Source organism: Hemiscyllium ocellatum, chromosome 5 (assembly GCF_020745735.1).
Source record: "Hemiscyllium ocellatum isolate sHemOce1 chromosome 5, sHemOce1.pat.X.cur, whole genome shotgun sequence".
In the NCBI taxonomy this organism is placed as follows: domain Eukaryota; kingdom Metazoa; phylum Chordata; class Chondrichthyes; order Orectolobiformes; family Hemiscylliidae; genus Hemiscyllium; species Hemiscyllium ocellatum.
Window position 1 is genome coordinate 27,541,272 of NC_083405.1, and position 26,330 is coordinate 27,567,601.

The following is a 26,330-nucleotide window of genomic DNA, read 5'->3' on the forward strand; positions in this document are numbered from 1 at the left end:
CCACACTAATTAACAGAACAAGCAATAAGTGTTCCCTTGAGATCGTTTCATGACTTCACCATATCCTTCTAGATAGAGGTCACAGGCTCGCTGTTAAAGGTGGTCTGGCAAACTGCTACAGGGAATCTTGTAAATGGTACAAACTACAACCAATATCTGTGGCGCTGGAAAAGCACAGCAGGTCAGGCAGTAATCGAGGAAATAGAGAATTGACATTTTGGGCATAAGCCCATCATCAGGAATGGAGGGTTTATGCCCAAAATGTCAATTCTCCTGCTCCTCGGATGCTGCCTGACCTGCTGTGCCTTTCCAGCACCACACCTTTTGACTCTGATCTCCAGCATCTGCAGTCCTCACTTTCTCCTACAACCAACATCTATCAATTATCATACAAGCAGGCCATGCAGTCCATCAAGTGCACACCGACCCCCTGAAGAGCATCCCAACCACACCCACTACCCTATTCGATCCATGTAACCCTGCATTTCCAATGGCTAACCTACCTAGCCTGCACATTGCTGGTCACTGTGGACAATTTAGTATGGCCAATCCATCCAATCTGCATATCTTTTAGACTGAGAGAGAAAACCGGAGTACCTGGAGGAAACCCACACTGACATGGGGAGAATGTGCAAGCTCCACACAGATAATCACCCGAGGCTGGAATTGAATACAGATCCCTGGCTCTGAGGCAGCAGTGATATCCACTGAGCCGCTCCTGTGAAAGGAGTGAAGGTTTGGGTGATAGATGCGGTGCCAATCAAGTGGGTTGCTTAGTTCTGAATGATATCAAGTTTATTTTTGAGTGTTACTGGAACTACACTCATCGCTAAGAAGAATTCCAGATGAACTACATCCTCAGGACTTAATATAGATGCATTGGTGTTAATTTTTCAAAATTCCGTAGGTTCTGCCTGTATCGTGAAAGTGAAATAATAAGGATGCAAACTGATATTGATTGGTTGAGCAAGTGATCAAAAATCTGGCAGATGAAGTACACTGTCGGAAAATATCAAGTTGTACAATTTAGCAAAAAGGGAGAAAAAGACGATTACTTGAATGGAGATTCCAAGGTACAGAAGGGTCTAAATGTCCTAGAGCATGAGTCACAAGGATACTAAGTAAATACAGCACATAATCAGGAAGGCCAATAGGACAATATAATTTGTTATTTTTACAGTCAATTCCTTCATAATAAAGTTATGCTTCAGTTATTAGTATGTTGGTGAGACCCTGTGTTGAATACTGTAAGTCAATGTGTAGCATTTTGATGTCTTCAGTAAGGAAGGAATGAATGTAAAGTTAGGAGTTCAGAAGTTTACTATATTGATACCTGGAATGAGTAGGTTGCCTTATGAAGATAGTTTGCCCAGATTAGGCTCGTTTCCATTGGAATTCAGAAGAGTAATGAGTAACGTGGTTAAAGTATATAAGATTAGATTAGATTACTTACAGTGTGGAAACAGGCCCTTCGGCCCAACAAGTCCACACCAACCCGCCGAAGTGCACCCACCCAGACCCATTCCCCTATATTTACCCCTGCACCTAACACTTTGGGCAATTTAGCATGGCCAATTCACCTAATCTGCACATCTTTGGACTGTGGGAGGAAACCAGAGCACCCGGAGGAAACCCACGCAGACACGGGAGAATGTGCAAACTCCACACAGTCAGAGGCGGGAATTGAACCCAGGTCTCTGGCACTGTGAGGCAGCAGCGCTAACCACCGTGCCACCATGCCGCCCGAAATCCTTAATGATCTTGATAAAATGAATGAGGAAAAGGATGCTGCATCCTGTGGGTCAGTCCAAAACCAAGAGGTTCTGTTTTAAAATTAGGGGGCACCTCTAAGGACTGAGATAAGGAGAACTTCTTTCTTGCCAAAGGTTGAGGCACTTCAGAACTCTCTACCTAAGGTGCTGAAGGTGACAGTATTATTTAATATCTGTAAGGCCAAGGTCATTAGATTTCCTTGGCTAATAAGAATTGAAGGTTATTGGGATAGTTGGGAATATGGAATCTAAAACAAACAAATTAAACACGATCTCACCGAGTGGAGTTAACTCAAGGTGTCAAATGATCTCTCTCTGCTCCCATTTTGCCTGCTTACATCCAAAACACACCATCTTGTGCTTTGCAGATGGTGTATTATAAAATGAAATACATGCTATTGCTCTTGGAATTGAATTAACAAATTTATTAACTGTGATTTTCCAATATGAAATAGTTTTTAAAAAGGACTTAAAACATCGGTGCCAACTGAGCCACACAGGTTGGCCAAGTTTTAAGAAACCAATGTGGATTAAACTAAAGATCGTTAAACTGAAATTGGCATTTGCCCTAAATGCAATGAAACCAATCAGCCATATTCCAAGGAAAGTGCAAAAAGTTTATTTGATTTACACCATGTGAATCTACATATCACCTGCAATTATCAAGCCTGAAAACATAGTTAATAGACACAGAACATAGAAACTTGTTTGTATTTCAATTGCAAATACAGAAATTGCTGGTAATGCTCAGCAGGTCTGGCAGCAGCTATGGATAGAATTAATTTTTCAGGTCTGTGACCCTTGCACTCAACTATTTCAAGTTACTGTTTTTAGGTACTACAAAGGAGAAAAAAGCTCCTAGATGAAAGCACTGACTGGAAAGAGACAGAGAACTCGGAAATTAAAAGTTAAAAGTTAAAGTAATACTCATAACTGATTATCTCCAAGAAAACAACTGCATTCCGAGATTAAAACTTACACAAGGACTCTGATCTACACATTCTTTTATCTTCCTTTGCTTTGAACACTCTTTTTAACTCTGTACATTCAAACTTATGTGTAATATGACTGACTTTGTCTTTTTATTTTCCTGGGGCTAGCAGGTAATAAAAATCAATCATTCAAGAAAACCTTGTGTTTGACTCGATTACTTACAGTAAAAACAGCCAACATTTTTAATTGGATAAAACAACAGACTCACATTATAGGACTGAACCTTCTGTTGCAACCAACTGGGGCAGTTGAGAAGAGGGGTGTCATTTCATTATTTCCCACCAGGTTGTAACAATGGCAGACAGGTTTTGAGGGAACCTGGGGCAAGTTACTTACTAGAAAGTTCCTATGTTCTCACCTGCTCATCTAGCCTCAAATTGTATACATCTGGTCCAGTGAACTTTCTGTTCAACAATAATCCCCGGGATGTGGAATAGTTAGGGATTCAATGATGGTAATACCATTATATTTCAAGAGGAGATGGCTAGATTCTTTCTCATTCAAGATTGTCATTGTTTGGCCCTTAACATCATATAAATATTATTTGCACCTTATCAGCTTAAGCCTGGGAGGTTCTTCAGGTCTTGCTGCAGACAAACACAGACAGTTTTAGAATCTGAGAAGTCACAAACACTGCAACCATTAGTAAACGTCCCGACTTCTGATTTAACGATGGAGCTTAAGTAATTGAGAAGCAGGTGAAAATGGTAGAGCTTGGGAAACAATGAATGATAAAAGGACCAGCAACATCCAAGAAGCTGAAATGATTTGTACTCGACACCACAGCCAACATTATAAACATATTCATTGAGGCTGGGTATTACGCCAATTGATGAACAGCTTTCCTCGACAACCAGTGGCTTTCACGTTGCTAGGACTTTTCTCTCTAACATTTTGCAGTAAAAAGACATCTTGCAGTAAATTCATTTCTGGAATTTGGCTGCTTTGTCCATAATTGAACCAAGGCCTTATTGAAATCTGGATTCAAGGGGCCCTGGCTGAACTCAAACCAAGCAGATTAATAAACATGCACCCTTTGATAACACCACTTACTGATAAAGTTAATTGAGGAGATGGAAATTGACCAGATTAGACGTGTCCTGTTTTTCTCTAAAGGACATGTCCTGACAAATTTTCCACTTTTTGTTGGAAGGGCTCATGCCCGAAACGTCGATTCTCCTGCTCCTTGGATGCTGCCTGACCTGCTGCGCTTTTCCAGCAACTCATTTTCAGCTCAAATTTTCCACATTGTCAATGTTAATATACTAAACAACTTGAATAAAGCTACAGCTAGTACTGGACTACAAATCTTCAATATTGTAGCTGCAATGTTGTTAGGGTCTAGCCTGTTCTGCATACTTGACTAATTCTTGATACCAAGTAGACAAAGTGAACTTGTTGAAAATCAGCATCAGTGGTACTGGGGAGCATGGACAGGAGCAGAAATGGATCATCCAAGGAGCTCTTGTCACTGAAGATAAATGCAGATACGTCAACCTTGCCTTTTGTAGTAATGTGATCACTTCTGCCATCATTGAGGATCTGGATGTGCATGAAATGTCCTCCTGCTCAGTTTTTAAACTGTCCGTCACTGTTCACAACTGGATGTGGTAGGATTACAGAGCCTTGACCTTAACTATTCATTAATAATTATTAGTTAATGGGGTTGTGGCTATTGGTGGCCAGTTATCGCTGTAACATTCATTTCTCAGGGTAGTGTTCCACAGTCAACAATCTTCAGCTACATCATCAATCTTCCCTGCATCACAAGATCAGAAGTGGGGATGCTCAATGATTATTGCATACTATTCAACTTCATTCACAACTCCTCAAATGTTTAAAACAGGCCTCGTCCAAATGCGACAAGATCTGGCCAAAGTTCAGGCTTGGATTGAGAAGTGACGAGTAACATTTGCGCCACGAAAGTGCTGGACAATGACCATTTCTAAGAAGACTGAAAACAACCATCATCTGTTGATGTTCATTAATGCAACTACTGTCTAAATCTTCTACCATTAACATCCTGGAAATTACCATTAACAAAAACTAAACTGGACCAGCAATATAAATAAGTGGCTATGAGAGAAGGTCAGAAGCTGAGAATCCTGAGGGAAGTAACTCACCTGCATGAATGCAGATTCAACAGGAGCCAAGATGTGTAACACTATCCAGGACAAAGCAGTCTCCTTGCCTGGCAACCCATCTAATATGTTCAAAATTCATTCTCTCTACCACGGATATATGGTGGCAGCAGTGCATACCATTTACAAAGGTTCCTTCGATAGCACCTTCCAAATCGGCAACCTAAACCACCCAGAAGGAAAATACAGCAGATACGTGGGAACAACATCACCTGCAAGTTCCCTTCCATGCCCCACACCATCCAAAATTGTAACTATATCACTGTCACTGATTCAAAATCCTGGAATTCCCTTCCCAATGGCACTTGTAGCTGTACCTATACCACATGGACTGCAGTGGTTCAGAGTGGCAACTGGCTAGCTATCCATGCCCCTTGAATGAATAATAAAAACAAAATGTGCAATCACTTTGCTCTGTCAGTAGCACACACAGCTTCCATTGTTTAGTATATATTTAATCTGATGTCGCTGTGTCAATGGCTTATTAACTCCGTTATAGTTGCTTGGCACTCTTCCATACTCCTTACTTGAATCAGGGTTGGTTATTTCACTTTAATAGAGAGTGAGGGATATCTGGGTTTAGAGGTTGCAGTTTGAACTTGGAGTAGAATTATTGGAGCAGTTTGGCATGCTCACTGATGAAATTATATGTATGACTGTGTGTAAAAGTTAAATTACCTTTTTCTGTTCCATAGTAATAGAAGACATTGTTGTTAAGTACACACCAACGTTTTTGCCATTCAGATCCAAAGAAGCTGTGATCTGTAATAGATATAAGCCAAACACTCAGTTAAAATAAGCATAAATGATGAGTTCAATCAATATCTTATTGTTATTTCAATACAATTGGAAACAGATGATTATTTAAATCTCATGAGCATTGGCACTGGTAACCAAGGGAGTTCAGAAATCAGTAAATAGGATAGGGAGAGTTGGTTTGGTGGGGGGTGGGGGGGTGGCGGGGAGAGAACGACATAGATTGGGGAATCAATATCAGTCATTACATGTTCATGAGGTCATGGGGTTACATTTCCAAACCTGCCTTCATCCACACCAGCCAACCTTATTCACCAGCCTCCAGAATCAAGGAAAGCAAAAGGGGCTGTCCTTTCCTGTCCAAAAAATGTAGTCATGCACTCTTCCAGATGTTGCAGGCAGGCAGCTTCTCTTTGTTCTTATTGTTGATTTGTTTTTTTTTGAGGAACTTTGCTTTTGGAATGCAAAGGTAGATGTCTCTATTTCTCATCCACTGATGGACAAGTGCATGAGTTTCAGCTATCAATCATCTTCCTGCAAATTCAATCTTCAAACAGAAAACTAGTTTCATGACTACATAAAATGTGGCCTGATATGCTTTTTGCCCTTCAGATGTTATGTCATCCCTGAAGAGGTTTCAGTATGTTGGCACAACTTGTTATCACAGTCCCTCTGGTTTTCTACTGCGACTGCCCTCATGTTAGGGAATAGTAATTAGCAATGTAGCTTATCACTGAAATACATTGCTCAGAGTGATGTATTGTAAGGAAGCAGAAAAGTAGACTTCACACCGTTAAGGAACAGAAATAAAGAGTGACACACATGGGGATTCTCAGCATTGTCATAACTGACTGTCATGATCTCAGCTTGTTCTTCAAGACTTGTTTCTCTAAAAATACATATACATAAAAAAGTTAATTAGAAAGTGAGGACACCTGCAAAATGGGCATCTGGTACCAGTCGTTAAGGTGCCTGTAATATAAGAGATTGTAAAATAAGCGTAATAGTCAGGGTTGTACATTAATAGCTTTTTGTTGCACACAATGCAAAACCATTGCTTACCTTTCCGGCGTTTTTCCAAATATCCAGCTTTCAGAATTGGAGTTAGTTCCTGGGCAGGTATTGGAGGGGATCGCTGAACTACAAAAACAAAGAAATTGCAGATTTAAAAATAATGTTCTAAAAGGTAGTGTCTTTTTCCCCCTCATACAAATACACATACTTATTCAGAAAGCATATATTTGCATATGTACGTATAACAATGTCAGTTTTAACTCGATGAAATTCAATAACAGTTTCTGATGAAACTAGAGTATTTTCTTCAGTGAACACCTGTGCTCCTTTTTAGATCATTTTGAACCAACTAGAAATAAAATGGAGGAAAGAAGCGAACACGAAGGGAAGCATAACAAGCAGGTGCAATGTCATCTTAGGCACGCAAGATGGAGCCGCTACCCACAAATAACTGCACTTAAATATGTTCCAGAGAATCTGCATGTGGAGGCTATGAATTCCAAAGGGTATGGCAAAAATATGTAATTTCTTGGCAGCCACTCCCAGAAACCATTTTAAAGAAATGTGCCCTGTGGCCCCTTTACTTTACAGTATTCACGGCCAGGTTATTCATTTCTCAATCATAGGAGGAATAGCCAGGATTTCAATTTGTCTGCCATTAGCTGTAATACATAGGAGTAGGTGTAACAATTCATGAAAACCATGTACCAAGAAAAATGAGCCTCATTTGATTTGTTTAAATAAATTTATTTTTTAAAGGATAAGAAAGGCAGTTTTTGGAGAATGGGTCTGTTAGTGTTTTGAGAACTTTAACCAGAATACAAGCAGGTAATATTAATTCTGGATTTATTCTGCAAACTACTGTTTAAGTACTTGCATGTAATGATCCATTAATTGATGAACAGAATAATCACTATGAACCATACTGCAGTCAGCCTCATACAATTTCAATTTTTCTCCACTAATTAACACATCACACTCTAGTAAGAAATTTACTATGATGTCAATTCCAATGTTCTTCATCCACCTGGCTCCTTCCCATTGCCCTCCTGCCCGCTTTAGAATTTTACACTGTAATTGGGGTGGCATCAGCCGCCACAGTATCTCCCGGTAAATTTGCATTACACTACTCTCTCAAACCTGCTGGCATGAGTAGGTCTATTGTCTGGTGTAACAACTTCAATCTAACAGAGCTGAATGTTAATTATTTGACACATCCTTCCATCTCCCCTGGATAGTGACCTGTTAACTGAATTGTGAGCCATTGTGACTTTTTGTGCACTTCTGCTCTCCCTCCTACTGTTTTCTCTCAGGGTCATGGCAGCGTTTCCTCATCTCCCCCTTCTAAAGCATCAATTTCCATATTCACAGCCATGGTCAGTGGGATGCTACCACAAAACACCTCTCTCGCCTTCCTCATACTCCTCCAACCCATTTTCAGAATTCCAAGGAACCTACTCACTCCACAATTCCCTTGTCCTGTCAACTGTTCCCAGTCATCTCAATTCCAGTACACTTTCCACGTAACCACAGAATTTAGAACACCTTCCCTTTTCATCATTGAAGACCCCAATTGCCCCTTTCAAACGAAACAGAAATGTATTTGTGCTCATTTCAATTTAAGACCATAAGAACTGGGAGCACAAGTAGGCCATTCAGCAAACTGAGTTTCTTCCAACAATGAGACCACAGCTCATTTGATCATCCTCAGCTCCATTTTCCTGCCTTCTCTTACAACCCTTATCTCCTTTACGGATTTAAAAAAAACACACTCAGCCTTGAATATACTTGATCAGTCCTCTACAACCCACTGCAGTAAAGAATTCCACAGATTCACTATCTTTGGGGAGAAAAAAAAATTCCTCCTGATTTTTGTCTTAAATGTACGATCCCCATGTATGACCCCTTCTTCTCAGACTATGTCCTCTGGTCCCAAATTCTCCCATGAGGGGAACCACCTTTCTGCATCCACCCTGTCGGAAACTTTAAGGATTTTGCATTGTTCAATAAGGTCACCTATCATTCTTCTAAATTCAAATAAGCTCAGCCAACCTATTCTACTTCTTCCAAGGCAGTCACACCATACCTAGTATCAATCCAGTGAACTTTCTCTGGACTGCCTTCAATACCAATATATCTTTCCTCTGATAATGGGGTGGAATGGTGGCTCAGTGGTTGGCACTGCTGCCTCACAGCACCAGGGACCCAGGTTCAATTCCTGCCTCAGGCAACTGTCTGTGTGGAGTTTGCACATTCTCCCCGTGTCTGCGTGCGTTTCCTCCGGCTGCTCTGGAGGAAATAAAGATCAACATCCCATTTACCTTCTCTATTACCCACTACATTTGGATGTAAACTTTGCGATTCGTGCACAAGGACACCCAAATCTCTCTGTTCCGGAGCTTTTTGTAGTCTTCCTTCATTTAATTATCATTCATCTCCTCTATTTTCCCTGATGTGTAAAGCCTCACAGTTTCTCACATTTACCAAGTTTTTGACCGCTTAACTTGTCTAAATCCCTCTTAAGCACACTGCCATCCTCAACACTTGCCACCCATCTATTTTTGCATCATACACAGGCTTGGTTATCATACAAATCACTTTCCTCATCTAAACCATTCTGATGTATATTGTAAATAATTGCACCCACAACTGATCCCTGTGACAGTCCACCAGTTACAATTTGTATTATGAAAATACTTCATTATCCCAATTTTGTCCTCTATTAATTCTACCTACATTAATATACTACCGTCAACACCAAGGACATTTACCTTATTAAATGGGTAGAACTTTATCAAATGTTTATGAAAATATAAATATATTACATCCACTGCTTCCCTTGAATCAATCCTACTTGATATCTCCCCAGAAAATCTAGTAAATTTGACAGGTTTGATTTCTCCTTTGTGAAGTCCTGTTAATTGTGCTTGTTCACATTTCTAAATATTTTGCTATTACATTCTTCATAACAGACTCGAATATTTTCCCCAATAACAGACATTATGGTAACTGGCCTAGAACTATTCTAGGTAACCATCTGGAATGTACTATGAATTCTTGCTCACATCTACCTCAGATTTTCTAACTCTATATGAACATTCAAATTACCCATGATTAATGTATTGTCATTTTTATACACTCTCATTATTTCTTGATCTATTCTCAGTCCTACTTTATAATTTTGGAGACTAGTTGTACTAGATCCTCTTTCCCTTTTCATTTCTTACCTCCACCCATACAGATTCTAAATCTTCTGATGTATTATTATACTTTGCTAGCCGGAGGAAAATAATCCTCTGGATTGGTTGAAAGTGCAAACCTCCCTTGTTACTGTGAACTATTATTTTAATTACTAACTTTGTTCCTACTCTGAATTTACTACTTTTTTTTATCCAATGCATATTCTGACGATATTCAATGCAAACTTTTAACTGGGCACCTTGCAAACTATATTCAGTTCAAAAATTTTAGGTTATAATCTTTGGCCAATTTTGTTTCATTTTATATAAACCAATTTCTCTTTCACTCCCTATTTTTGCTTTTCAGTTGGCAGCTACACAGGATCATGTCATTCACACCTCCTCTCAACACATTTGTTTTTTGTCCCATTATCACTTCCTTTAACTTCTGACCAACCGTCTGTCATTTAAGATCACCAGTCCTGCACTTTATCAATACATACACTTTCATTCTTTTTTCCCGCCTCTCCTTTTACTTGCTCAAAACATGGCTAACTTTTCCCAGTTCTGATGAAATGTCTTTTTCTTTCCACAGATGCTTACAGACCGACTGAATACTTACAGGATTTTGTTTTGATACCACATCGCTAGTATTTTGCTTTAATTCAACTGTTAGGTCAAAATTGTATTGGTTAAAACGTGAAAAATATCAGATTTTGATCAAGAGACTGTCTACAAAAAACAAAACTCTCAAGTTAGTTACGTAAGGAATAGCTGTTGGGGAATAAGGCAATCTGCAAACAAGACTACTTGTGTCAACAATCTCCACAATGTACAAAAATAAAAAAAATTAGTTGGTGCCAAGATGATAGAATGTCATCAACTGTTGATCTAGATGCCAAAGGGAAGTACACTTTTGCAGTCTGTTTGAATTCTACTATGTTAATAATAGATGTAAATCTACAGATATTATTTCAAAGATCTTGAGTTTCCCTTCAACTGTGAGATTTCCTTTGACGCTCTTGATCATAATTGGTGTATCACTCTGCAGTCTTTTATGCTGGATAAGTGCAGTTTACCATCAGTATATCTCAGTATTAATTAGTTTTAAAAAGATCATGCTAGAATCAGGCTGAAATTTGCTTAACCAGTGTAAAAGTTACAAAATTTAATGCCCACCGGATAAAGTCTTCACCCCAGGGAATTTCTGCTAATTGCACTCCTGCTTTTGGGTTTTAAAAATGAAGTTGGCTGTTCTGGATGCAAGGACACGAAATAGGTTTGAAAAGCTTTAGATGGGATTTGGATTTTATTTTACTCAAACTGATAATAGAGACAATACTATTACGGATGTAAGTTTGCTCGGGCAGTTGAAAGTTTTGTTTTCAGACATTTCATCACTGTACTAGGTAACATTATCACTGAGCCTCCGGTGAAGCACTGGTGTTACGTCTTGCTCTCTATTGTGTGTTTTGGGTTTCCTTGGATTGGTGATGTCATTTCTGGTTCTTTAAAGGGTGGTAGATGGTTTCCAAATCAATGTGCTTGTTGATAAGAGTTCCAGTTGGATTGCCATGCTTCTAGGAATTCTCACACATCCCTCTGTTTGGCTTGTCCTTGGATGAATGTGTTGTCCCAGTCAAAGTGGTGTCCTTCCTCATCTGCATGGAAGAATACTAGTGATAGTGGGTCATATCTTTTTGTGGCTAGTTAATGTTTATGGATCCTTGTGGCTGGTTTTCTACCTATTTGTCCAATGTAGTATTTGTTACAGTTCGTGCAAGGTATTTTGTAAATGACATTTGTTTTGGTTGTTTTCTGTGTATGGTCTTTTAAGTTCATTAGCAGCTGTTTTAGTGTATTGATGGGTTTGTGGGCTACCATGATGCCAAGAAGTCTGAGTAGTCTGACAGTCATTTCCAAGATGTATTTGATCTAGGAGAGAGTGGCTAGAGTTTCTGGACAGGTTTAGTCTGCTTGTTTGGGTTCGTTGCTTGATGAAGGGATAACGCTTGAAACGTCAATTCTCCTGCTACTCAGATGCTGTCTGACTTGCTGTGCTTTTCCAGCACCACACTCTCGACCACTTTGGCTGGGACAACATATCCATCCTAGGACAAGCCAAACAGAGACATGCACAAGAATTCTTGGAAGCATGGCATTCCAACCAAAATTCTATCAACAAACACATTGATTTGGATCCCATCTACCACCCTCAGAAAAAGAACCAGAAATGACATCACCAACCCAAGGAAACCCAAAATACATAATAGAGAACAAGACATAACACCAGCACTTCACCGGAGGCTCACTGATGATGTTACCTAATATGGTGACAAAACATCTGAAAATGAACCTTCTAGCTCAGCTAGCAAATGTACATTCAGAACCTGAACCTGAGCTACAAATCTTCTCAAAACTCGCTATGACAATATTATTAGAAAAGTCTTTAAAAATTAATTCGTTGCCTAAAATTGGATCAGGGTTGAACTGCTTATTAAAACAGCTTGTTGATCTGATAAAATTATTTTCATCTTTTGAACAATACTTGGAGTTATGCTTAAACATAAAGGACAATTTTGAAACAAAGCCTATAAGTAAAATTAAGTCTTCAAACTCAACCCATTTGCATTGATACATACCTGACTTTGTATTGGCAATGCACAAATAAGTTTGAGTAGAAACTCAGTGAATGAAATTATTTTTAGAAATGGGCCTAATCAGACAACTGCTCACAAAGAGGAGACTACATCAAATGTGTCAAAAACATACATTTAGTCAGAGAAACACATCAAAAACAAAAATTGATAAAGCCACAACCTATTAAATCTGTTCCTGGACACACCACATAAACTAAAAGCAAAATACTGCAATTACCAGGAACTGAAGAAACAGAAACCGCTGATGAAACTAGGCAGGTCTGCCAGCATGTATGGACAGTGAAACAGAGTTCACATTTTGAATTCGATAATTACACTTTTCCAGAAGAGTCACAGACTCAAAGCATTAACCCTGGATACATCACGCTGTCTTGAGTAGAATTATGAACCCAATACAGCTGTACTCAAAGTTTTCATCTTATGTATCAATGATTTTGACATGACTCTTCAGGCATTTCTTCACTTTGTTGTTACATTCTATTTACGTAGATATAGAATATATCAAAGATTAATAATTTTTCTTTTTCCTTCTTTGAACCAGCAACAAGCGTGAAGGATATTCACAAAAGCTAACACAATAAAGCCTATACTTCATGGATTGCAAAAAGGTTCCATTCGCAAGTTAATTTCTAAGCACGTTGGAACACAATGCAGGACAGTATGAAATAGCCATCTATAAGAACAGGAAATGTTCAAATGCCAAATCTTTAAAATTACACGCCTGTGTGGGATTGTATTTATAGATTAGATGAGATTTAGATTACTTACAGTGTGGAAACAGGCCCTTCAGCCCAACAAGTCCACACTGACCCTCCGAAGAGCAACCCACCCAGACCCATTCCCCTACATTTATCCCTTCACCTAACATTACGGGCAATTTAGCATGGCCAATTCACCTAACCTGCACATTTTTGGACTGTGGGAGGAAATCAGAGAACCCAGAGGAAATCCACGCAGACACGGGGAGAATGTGCAAACTCCACACAGACAGTTGCCCAAGGCTGGAATTGAACCCGGGTCTCTGGTGCAGTGCTACCAACTGTACCACCGTGCCGCCTCATAAGTAGGAGTGCTTGTAAGTTGGACATTCATACATCATGAATTAATGTATATTAATTGTGATTAGTCAGTGTACTATTATAGACTTATGTCATATGATTTATAATTTTTGATAAAAACTATGGAAGAGGATAGGTCAAGCAAGATATCGGAATTTGCATACAACAGTGACTTGAAGAGAAGGGATCTACTCACTCAATTTAACAATTATAAGATCAACTAAATCCCAATCTTCTGACTTTATTTGTTGATGGGGCTATTGTTTCATCACCTATACCTTTGTCAAGATCATTGTATTAAACATGTTTTTAAGTTATCAGCTCTCAAAACAGAGAGAAAACATGCACTTACTTTGTTGTCAGATAATGCTAAATTCCTCTTAAAACAAATTTAGCTACAGGTTACCAATTTTACATTTTCTTACTTGCATCTTAATTGATAATTTAGTGATCGGGTGTAACAGCACCAACACTGAAAGGTACTTAATTATGTATTCCAACCATCCCACTGTTCCCTCTCCCTCAAATCTTAATTCTTCTAAATGAAATGTGCAGCATATCATACTGACCAATTTTGCATTGTTTCTTATAACCCTTTACTAAATGTCATTTTACTGTATTATACGTTTAGTTTATGAAAAGCAACACGTTACATCAAATGAATTCACTCATCAATTCAATTATTTTTGGAAGTGCATTTCTCACTGAATGTCATGTCTACATAATTATAGTATTTATCTGATACATAAGATAGCCAATGCTGCCTTTATAAAATGGATATAGAATGCTGTGGGAAATCACATGACAGCTAGTAGCTTCACTTCAGCCAGTCCAAAAGCGTGGCACTGGAAAAGCTCAGGTAAGGTAGCACCCAAGGAGCAGCAGAGTTAATGTTTTGGGAATAAGCCAATCATCAAGATTCCTTGACAATTTGAGAAACTCTTGGACAAGAGGTCATCTTAAAGGTGAGAGAATTCGAAGCTTCTGAGAGGACAGAAGACTGAAAGGATACGGAAAGAAATTCCATAATAATTTACTTTGCTTTATGAAATAAGAATTTCTTATGGTTAAGATAATAGGCTTTTAAGTTTTGATCAGAATAAGACAGGCTGAGAGACACTATTTTCACCAGAACTCTGAGAAACATGATCAGACATATTTCTTAACAGGATGATGAGATAAACAAAACAGCTTGCACCGATTGCATTTAAAGTATTAACTGCATAGCTTAATTGCATTTCTGCATATAGAAGTTACTTGAACTATCACATTCAGATTACAAACTCAAGGGTCAGAAAGTCAGTGTTGTGGAATCTCTGTGGAACCAGATTCTAGTATCGTCAGCACCAAAGAAGAGTGCAGGCAGTGAGCCTAGAGCCTGCAGCTTGCACTCCAATCTGAAATCCTCTACTGGTTGGCAACTTGTAGCTATCTTCACAATTTTCATGCAGTCAAGCCAAAGCCTCATGAACAGTTTGTTCGTAGACCTTTGGAAGAACCCCAAACCATAGTCTATTTCAGGAGCCTTAACCAACCCTGACCCACCAATAACTACCATTTACATCCTGCATGTGAGCTCATGGTATTTCTATCTCAGTGTACACACTGCACAAAGTCAAGGAATTGATCTTGTTTTGTGCTATACCCGACTACTTTCTTGACCACCACACAGTCCTTGTGGAGATGAAGACCAATATTCATAATGAGGATACTTTCCATTGTATGGTGTGGTACCACTACCGAATTGAATAGATTTCATGCAGATCTCGGAATTCAAAACTGGACATCTGGAAGGGCGAAGGCCACCAGCACAATTGTATTTGATAACAGTCTGTAAAGTCCTGGCCCAGCGTATATCCCATTGCACCATTACTATCAAGTGAGAGGATCGACCCTGGTTCAGGGCAGAAACGAAGCTAAAAGAGTGATGAGAGCTGACAGTAGGACACAATGGGTGGGCTGGAGTGAAAGCACAAATGCACCTATAAAAGTAACTTGTTGCGGACAAGCTCAAGTAGGATTTTCTTTCATGTTGGTCCCTCACCATAAGACTCATTGTCTGCCATTCACTGAAATCATTATTCCTTTAATGAATAATAATCTGTCTATCTCAGCTCTGAATATGCTTCCCAACCCACCGACATTAGCCTCTGTGATAAATAATTCCACAGATTCACCCTGAGCGAGCAATTACTCCTCCTCTGTCTTAAATGGGTGACTCTTTACTCTAAACTCAACCCTCAGGCGTGGACTCCCTCACAAAAGGGAAATAACCTCGCTGTATGCATAGTCAAGCCCCATTTTAGTTTTATGCACTAAGGTCTAATCTCATTTTTCTAAACACTAATGACAGCAAGACCAACCTACTCAACCTCTCCTAATAGAAAATCCCTTCACAATCAGAGGCAATGTAATGAACTTTCTCTGGACTGCTCCCAATGACAACTCTCCAAATATATCCCCCAAAACAGATTTCACAAGGTGATTGGGCCAGGTGCATTGCTATTGTTTCCAGCATGTAGATTGATGCTGGGTGGTTCATTAGGTTTCATTCTTTTTTGTCACTATGGCAGTTTGATAGGTCATTTCCAGGGACATATTAGTCATTCACCTTGCTATTTTTCTGGAGTTACATGGAGGCCGGTAAAGTCTGCAAATTTCCTCATATAATGCTCCAGATGAGTTTTTATGAGTAAATTTCCTCCTCACCATTACTGGGACTAGCTTTGGTTCTAAACTTGTTCTTTGTTTAAAATTCCACCAATTACAGTAAACTCGTGACCCCAGACCATTAGCCTTGGCTTATGTTTCCTTGTTTGCCAGAGACTAACACAGAATCACCTCTTCCCAGTTCCTGTCTTGTGCCTTGCAAATAGTGGACAAGCTTTGAGACGACAGAGCATGAGCTACAAAACACTGAATACCCAGCCTCTGATCTGTACTGACAGCCACAGTCTAGCCAATGATGACCACAGAATGTTGTTTGATGGGGATTGGGTAATGGCAAAGCACTTCAAGTGTAAGGAGATATAGTTAGATTCTCTTGTTAGAGGTGGTCATTGCCTAGTTCTTTTGCAGCCTGAATGCTATTCATCACCTAGGGCCCAAGGCCTGAATGTGTGCATCTTTTGTTGCATGCAGGCCCAAACCACTTCAGTACAAGAGATGAGCATGGTAATGAACAGTGAAGTGGAATTATCGTAGCAGCCGCTGCTTGCAAAATTAAAATGGATGAGCTGGCAACACGCCATCAAATCATGAACACAAAGCTGAGAAGATAATAAATAGGTCTGCAGAGATATTCTTCACTACAAGCTGGTGTCAGCTCATATTTTTGGTGTTGTTTTGTCAGAATGTAATCTATGGGCTTCAACTTTTTCAAAACAAAAAAAATACAATTCTCTAAATTAAAGTCATAGTTACAAATTATAGCGAATCAACAGTGCAACAATTGCCTACTTAGCCCAAATGAATTATTCCAGTATTTATATTCCACACATTATGACTGCTTCTTTTCACCTTGTCTCTTTATTCCTTCAATTTCTTTCTCACTTCTGTATACATTGAGCACCCCTTTAACTGCAGCAAAGCAAAAAGCTTTAACAGTTCCCAATGGAAGCACAGTCTTAGCACTCTCAAAATGTCTCCTTTTTCAAGTGATCTTTTCAGATTATAAACATTATACCACCTTGTTTTAGATTCACCCAAAGAGGACACAATTTCTCTTTATTGAGGTCCTTCTAGAAATATCTATCTTAACACACCAGAAACAGACAGAATGGATTTTAATGATTTTAAACTGAAGGTAAAGCTTTTCCCAATTTAGCCATATCTTGAAACTTTAATTAAATCTAATTCAATATTTAACAAAAAGGTGCACCAAACATGCATGGATAATAGATTAACATAGTTGGCCCTGCTGTCTGAAATAGTCATGGAGGAAGAACCAGCTATATGACGATAGAATCTTATCAAGCCTTTCACAAAAATAAGCCTGCAGAGGAAACATATTGCATGTGATTTGCATAATATACAAGAGATACAAGGAACATGATGTCATATATATTAAATTGTACATACACATCAAATATATTTCAGCATTAAAAGCCTGTTGAATATCTCCAGCATGGATGTTATCCAATCTCTGAAGGAAAGGGTTAGCTCTGCTGGGCAAAATCAACCGATTATAGTATGACAATTCCTCATGGGCTGATTTAACAACATCTTGGCTGTTCTAAGACCAAACATAATTCCAAACAGAGTCAAAGGGATTTTTTTTCTGCAACAATTGGCAAAGTTTATATAATCTATTTACAAATGAAACTACTACTGTACCCTTTCCCATTGAAAGAGGATATTTTATGAAACAAAATAGTGACTGCACATAACTACACAGATCAAACATTTACCGTCAAGACAGTAGAGCAATAGAACAATAAACAATAAAGGTTTTGAATATTTAATGGATCTTTGTTTTCCAATAGCAACTTCATCAATAGGGTCATAGAGTCATACAGCACTGAAACAGACCCTGCAGTCCAACTCGTCCATGCTGACCAAATATCCTAAATTGATCTTGTCCAATTTGCCAGAATTTGACCAATATACCTCTAAATCTTTCTTATTCATATACTCATCCAGGTGCCTTTTGAATGCTGTACTTGTACTAGCTTCCACCACTTCCTCTGGCAGGTCATTCCATTCACACACCACCCTCTGTAAAAACGTTGCTCCTCAAGTCCCTTTTAAATCTTACCCCTCTCACCTTAAACCTGTGCCCTCTAGCTTTGGACTCCCTCTACCCTATGGAAAAAACCTTGACTATTCACTCTATCCATGTCCCTCATGATTTTATAAACTCCTCAGCCTCCAATGCTCAAGGGAAAATAGCCCCAGCCTATTCAACCTCTCCCTATAGCTCAACTCTCAATTCCGGCAATACTCTTGTAAATCTTTTCTGAACCTTTTCAAGTTTGACATCTTTCTTATATCAGGGAGACCAGAACTGAATGTAGTATTTAAAAGTGGCCTAACCGAAATCCTGTACAGCGACAACTTGACACCTCAACTGTTATATGCAATGCACTGATCAATAAAGGCAAGCATGCTAAACGCTGCCTTCACCACTCTGTTGATCTCAACCTCCATTTCAAGGAACTATGCAACTGCTCTCCTAGGTCCCTTTGTTCGAGAACACTCCCAAGCCCTACCATTATCTGACTAAGTTCTGCTCTGATTTGCCTCACCAAAATGCAGCACCTCACTTATATCTAAATTAAACTCAATCTGCCACACCTCAGCCCGTCTGATCATGGTTGGGCGGCACGGTGGCACAGTGGTTAGCACTGCTGCCTCACAGCGCCTGTAGACCCGGGTTCAATTCCCGACTCAGGCGACTGACTGTGTGGAGTTTGCACGTTCTCCCCGTGTCTGCGTGGGTTTCCTCTGGGTGCTCCGGTTTCCTCCCACAGTCACAAAGATGTGCGGGCCAGGTGAATTGGCCAAGCTAAATTGCCCGTAGTGTTAGGTAAGGGGTAAATGTAGGGGTATGGGTGGGTTGCGCTTCGGCGGGTCGGTGTGGACTTGTTGGGCCGAAGGGCCTGTTTCCACACTAAGTCTAATCTAATCCCATTGTACTCTCAGATAACCTATTTCACTGTCCACTATACCACCAATTTAGGTGTCATCTGCTAACCATACCTCCTAAATTCACATCCCAATAATTTATATAAACAACAAAAAATAGTGGATGCACATCCAACTCTTCCAGTATCCCACGAGTCACAGACTGCCAGTCTGAAAAACAACCCTCCACCACCACCGTCTATCTCCTACGTTCCAGTCAATTTGTAGTCAATTGGCTAGCTCCCCTTGATTCCATGTGCTGCAATCTAACTGTGCTAAGCAGTCTACCATGGTGAACCTTGTCAAACACATTAGTAAGTCCTCATAGACAATATCTATGGCTCGGTCTTCAATCTTTTTTGGCACTTCTTCAAAAACTCCAAGTTAGGGATATAATTTCTCCTGCACAAAGCCACCTTGACTATCCCTAATCAGTCCTTGCCTTTCCAAATGCATGTAAATCCTGTCCCTCAGAAACCCCTCCAACAACTTACCCACCACTAATCAGTTTACAGACATGCATGACCAAATTTGGCCTTGGGCCAGACCACCAGATGCCAAAGCCTCAACCAGCCTGAAGTGCACAAATTGGCATTACAAAATGCAATGAATTTAGCAGAATTATACAGTAGAATTGCACGTGTCTAAAATCCACAAAGTCAGTATTTATGACAAAAATCTTCAACCATACTGTGCTCAATTTCTATAATATTAACAAATATTTATCCCGGTCCCCTCCATCCCACCTCTCCAAAAATGTTTCCATTTTGATTTATGTTAATACATGCTTTGATGATACTAGAAAGTAAGAATCCACAGAGAACTAAATACCCATTGATCACCAATGGGTAAAGGCCTAATGTATGATATCCTTGCTTAAGTTGCTATTGTTTCACCTGAATAGTGAGTCTATTCAATCATGAAGGACATTCTACTGTGCCAGATATGGTGTACATGCTCATGTGTCCAGCTTGCCAAAGTACCGCTATTAATACTCAAATAATTGTGATCTGGGCAAGATAACGAAGCAGTTGGCCCTTGTTAAAAGACACTGAAACCACTTGTAGCTCTCTTGTTGACCAGTCAACAACAAAATAATGATTATATTTTTAAAAATAATTTAAAACCAGCAACTTAACTTTAGTGCAACTGTATCACAAATAAACCTTCAGCATGCAGAGAAATGCTTTTCTCCAAATGTTAAATTAATAAATTTCAGGATTTTATCATTAAATTCAATAAGCATTGTAACAATCTCTTAAAATCCACACAGCAACATGGCATCCATGCCAAACAGAATGGACACTTTGTTTTGCATCTAAAGTCAGGTCTTAAAATGTCTACAGCGAAGCATTAATATGAATACTGAATACTTTAGACAGTATGGTTCATGGTCCAGCATACCGGTTATACAAACATTAGCACATGTTCTATCAATTTTGTTCTAAGTAGCAGATAAGTAATCAATATTTTCAGGAGTTGCTAAATCCTCAATAAAACCACTTGTTCAATGAGAGTAGTGTTTGCTCAATCTGTATAGTTAATCCCTCTTCATCTAACTGAGCTCTCTATTTATTCAAAACTCTTGCAAACCTTGCTGGAGCAGATTAGCTCATCTTTGCATGCTAAACATGCTTTGACAATTTAAGCACCACATAACTGTCAGGGGATTTTTCTTGGACATCAGTCTGTTCTTTAGGAATCAGCACCACACAATGCGGAAATCCAAACGTTCCATCTCAGACCCATATCTTTATAACAACACTCTGCTGAAGTTGTACTCAACAATTAGTTTTTTTTTGAGTTAGTGCACAACTGTAAAATTACAGATTAGATTTAGGTAAATTTCTACTCACCCAGGAAAAAATAAATATACATTAGTAACTACAATTGGATGATCTTTACTACTATTCCAGGTATGATCAAAGTATTTCCCAAATTATAAATATCTAAATTTTCATTCAATAATTCAACTTTGTAAAATCATACTCAGGATTTCATGTTAAATTTCTGGTTGGTGTGTTTTTTTGTACACTTCAAGATAAGATCTACAATGATCATTGTGCCAGACAATAATCGCTGCATGTCTTTTCAGTATTTAAGATTAGATATTGAAGCATGACAGTTTGTCTCGGTCGGTGCAACATTTCTGCACTGCTTTCAGTAAATTAGTAGTTCCTGGAAATAAAAACAAAGATTGCTGTTTTTCCTTCAGTACAACAGAAATAGAGCACATAGCTCCCAAGAGGACATTTGAAGTCAACGCATCACAATGTATATTGGAACGAGATTTAGGTGCCAGCACATCAATTGGCCAATAAGCAGATTCAGATTTCAGGCGAAACATTGGTATTGTGGAATTAAAAAAAAAATGTCTTTTAGAAAAAGTTGAAAACAGAAGCAGCACACCACTAGGAAGGTGAAAACCAACATTTTAATTCAAGCCAATTGATTGTTTCCTCTTAGTTTATTTTTTCACGTTATACCTGATGTGTTGTGATCATACTAAAACGGGACCATCTGTATTCAACTTCTAAGATCTGATTTTATTACCCAAGACATTTCAAAGACTAAAAATGGCTTCAAAAAAGGCAAATATTGACCTAAAATAGCTACGATTACCTTACCAGCTTCAGTCAAATCAGTAAACAATCAGAGTTGCAATTAGCAGAGTTATAAAACTCACTGAACTTAGATCTAAACCTCATGGTTGATACACACACACATCTGGAAATCACAGCCACAGAGTCATGCATTGGGATGAAAGTTACCTACAGGTAATAAAGTTTTAAAAAGGCAATAGAACCAGAATCTGGCATACAAACTGAAATGCATATCATTTTCTTTCGAGCAACAAGACACTTACAAGAAAAAAAATTTATTTCTGGGAAGACCTAGAAGACACTCACTCCTCTCTCTAAATCTTGAAGTCAATGCCAATAAAACCAACAACCTGGAAAAATAACAATTCACCAAGAGCTCAAGGAAGTGTAAATATCTCTACTGCTGAAGAAACAAAACAAAAGCTAAACAGTTGGGACTCAGGTCATTCTCACAACTCAAGACCCTAAGAACTTTGAACTGTGCTTATCTTTACCTTCCTATTAGTACTCAACATCCACTCTATTTTCTTTTCAAGCATATTGCCTATGTTTAAGCGAGAGTCTGATGTTGCACGTTTATTATTTTTTCATGTTAGTTGGTAATAAAATTCCACTTACATTCAAGAGAACCTTGTAACTTGGCTTCTTTATTTTGATCTAGTTAATTATATTTCAATTCAAGTGTGATAGCTACATGTTATAAAAGAAATAAACACATTTGTTGTGAGCATCTGACAGAAATAAAAATGGGAGGAGCCTATTCACCCTCCTTACTAGGCAGAACAGATGGCAACGAAATGTTGTATCAACTAAGTCAGTTACAGCAAAAGCCACAAGAATTTTGAAAATGATCACAAGACAATGATAAGCAATGGAAACTTAGCTCAAACTTTCAACATCTCTCCCTGTAACATTAAAATGTAAGGCTTCCTGATTTGAAAGAGTGTCCAGCAAGAGAATCGTGGGTGAAGGAGAAGATGGAAAGATAAGAATTGACAGGTACATGGCTTCAAGAAGAAATTACAGGAAACAGTGTTTCGTGCATTTGCTATCTTGCCATTCTAGATGGTAGTGGCCACATGTTTAGAGGTTGCTATCAAAGGAGCCTGGGTGAGTTGCTTCCTTTTTGGAAGGTTGAGAGAAAGAAAATTTCCAGAACAAGTGGCCATGTGGAGGAAAAAATGACAACTAGGTTCAGCTGTCAGTGGCAGTTCACAAAGTTTAACAGGCATGTCAAAAGACAACTGAAATCTCAACTGAACAAAGGAAAATTCATAGAAAAATTACATAACCACAGGAGCCATACCAAGCTTTATGGTGAATTATTTTGCTATTCACATCTTTGACATAATAAACTTTCAAAGGTTTTATATGGGATTTTATGAAACAAAATTTGGCAATGAATCATAAGGAAATATTAGGGATGATGACAAAATGTCTAGTCAAAGTGTTAGGTTACAAGGAGTGTTTTAGTGACAGAACAACAGTAGAGACACAGAGATTTAGGCAAGAGATTTCTTGCATTCAGTGCCATTGCAGCTAAAGACAGAGGTTCCCATACTAGTTCAATTAAAACTAAGGATATTCATAGTTAGTGAATCACAACTGCTTATTAAAACAATACATTTGGTATTGATTTGAACCATAACCTCAAGCATTAGAAAGGGAGCACAGAAGTCAGTCAAGAATGGACTGAGGAGCTTTCCCATTTTTTAATGACACAAACAAAGCACATGGTTATATCCATTTCTAATGGTTACATTTTCCAGGCACAGGTTGCCAGCATTGGCACCAGTGGAACAACTTACATGTTAATAATCAACCCACTTTGCAATGCTATAATTACTGCATCTCCTACGACCATCAAGCCCATTTTGCCACAAAACCTTTGAAAACCAGGAATGGCAGTTCATAAGCCACATATTATAGATTTAGATGCATAAATTTAAGAAAAAGAACAAATTTGATATGGCAGTAATTAAGGGAAAATTCCTTTGCACTTAGCTGCTGCTGGAACAGCAAAGACATTAGCAGGTTAGGGATCCCATTTCCTATTTAGCAGTTCTTGCTGAGGTTCTTCCTCAGTCATCCCATTAGTATCCTGCCAACAGTTCCCCATGCAAAACAGGGAGGAGGGGGAGAATGATGGATAAGATCTGCCCAAAGATTTCTAATTCAAGGCACACTGGCACAAGACTATAAGAAATATGAACAGGAGTAGGCAGCGTAGCCTCTCCAGCCTGCTCCATTATTTAATAGGATCATGGCTGATCCGATATTCCTCAATTCTTTACCCTATAACACTTAATTCTCCTACTGATCATTAATATATTCAACCTTAAATATACACACATTGTCTCTACAGCTATCAGTGGTAAGGAGTTCCGAAGACAAACAACCTTCCAAAACAATTCCTCCTCGGCTCAGTCTTAAATTGGCATCCCTTTAGTTTGACACTGCCCCATCATTATAGACTCTCCCAGGAGAGAAATAATCCACTCAGCATTTATCTTATCAAGTACCATGAGAATCAAATGTTTTCATAAGACCATCTCTCATTCTTCTGAACTTCAGTGAGTAGAATCCAACCTGTTTAACCTTTCCTTCCATACCAGGGATCATCCATGTGAACCTTTTCTTAACTGCCTGCAATGAAATGATATTTTCTCTTAAATAAAGGGATCAAAATTGCTCAGTACTCCAGAAGTGACTTCACCAGCACCTTCTACAGTTGTAGTAGCATTGACATACCTCTCATCTTCCAATCCCCTTGAAAAGACATCCAACATTCCATTAGCCTGCTTGATTGCTTGCTTTAACCGAGTGTGAGCTTACTGTATTTCGTGTACAAGTACCTCCAAGTCCCTTCATGTTTCATATTTCTGCAGTCTTTCTTCATTTAAATAGTACTGTTGTATTGTTCTCTCTCCAAAAATGAACAAAATAAGTTGCAATGATTCATTTGAGGCTGAGAAACCATAGGAAGGGATAGGGAGGCTTCTCCCTGAATCACTTATTCTTACCCGGAGGTCCTGCTCTAGGATGTGAGGGGTTTCAAGACTGTGAGCTTACCCAAACATGGGAGAAAAAGGAAAATGACTACAACTCAAAAGAACTGTGGGTATACCTTATCAAGAAAGTTATGAGAATTCTGCTCCCTTGAATGAAGAGAAATGCCTGAAAGAATACAGGACCTTGAGAAGGCAGGAAATGTTACTGGAGCAATACTCTTTTGTGCCAAGTTTCACTGAATTTTTCAACATTTTTCTGTACAGTACTCCTCACAAAATTACATTTTGTAGCTCCTGTCTTTTGTTTCTCTGCAGGCACTACACATTCCCATACGTGTAGCAAACACTTGCCTTTATAGTTTGGGAGAAGATTTGTAGTTCGGGTGCTCGTTGTTGTGGTTCTGTTCACCGAGCTGGGAATTTGTGTTGCAGACGTTTAGTCCCCTGTCTAGGTGACATGCTCAGTGCTTGGGAGCCTCCTGTGAAGCGTTACGGTGATGTTTCCTCCAGCATTTATAGTGATTTGTATCTGCCGCTTCCGGTTGTCAGTTCCAGATGTCCACTGCAGTGGCCGATATATTGGGTCCAGGTCGATGTGCTTATTGATTGAATCTGTGGATGAGTGCCATGGCTCGAGGAATTCCCTGGCTGTTCTCTGTTTGGCTTGTCCTATAATAATAGTGTTGTCCCAGTCGAACTCATGTTGCTTATCATCGGAGTGTGTGGCTACAAAGAATAGCTGGTCATGTCTTTTCATGGCTCGTTGGTGTTCATGGATGCGGATCGTTAGCTATCATCCTGTTTGACCGACATAGTGTTTTGTGCAGTCCTTGCATGGGATTTTGTACACCACAGATTCAAATCAATAAGCACATCAACCTGGACTCTATATACCAGCCACTGCAGCGGACAGCTGGAACTGACAACCGGAAGCACCAGATACAAATCACTATAAATGCCGGAGGAAACATCACAGAAGCGCTTCATAGGAGGCTCCCAAGCACTGAGGATGTCACCTAGACGGGGACAAAACGTCTGCAACACAAATTCCCAGCTCGATAAACTTGCCTTTATCCTACTACTCCCTTGCACCCATGCCTCATGGTAGCTCTCCACAAACAGTACCCTTGGTCCAGCTCCATGTGAGCCAATAACAACATCTACAGCTCTGTTTTCTCAAATTACAAGAGAAGACAGCACACAACTTGATGAGGACCAGAGAACGGGGCATGGAAAGGGAAGCTTGGCTCTTCAATAACTGGCATGTAATCAGCTGCTGATATTGCATTCCCACTCATTTCACTGGCATGGAGTTCTTGTTGCAGAAGCCTATTGATGTCAGCAGTAACCAGTCATGATCACCGGAGAGTCGTGGGCATTGATTTTATCACACAGATATGTTGGCCTTTTGCCAGCACACTTTGGGAGTCTCAGCTCCTTTTAGGTAGACCCCAGTGCCCATTCCCTTTGCCCTGAATTGGAAAAAAGGCAGCTAATCCCACTGATGATGTTGGCTCT

General features: G+C 39.2%; 1 protein-coding gene across 2 annotated transcripts in view; it reads right to left on the bottom strand.

The window, feature by feature from the left end:
- Positions 1-26,330, bottom strand: part of skap2 (src kinase associated phosphoprotein 2) — a 264,520-nt gene that overhangs the window by 99,478 nt on the left and 138,712 nt on the right. For both annotated transcript variants that reach the window (XM_060825348.1, XM_060825347.1), the window contains exons 5-6: positions 6,725-6,802; positions 5,585-5,668 (exon numbers count right to left, since the gene is read on the bottom strand). In XM_060825348.1, the coding sequence (XP_060681331.1) occupies positions 5,585-5,668; positions 6,725-6,802 (162 nt within the window). The remainder of the gene's footprint in view (positions 1-5,584; positions 5,669-6,724; positions 6,803-26,330) is intronic.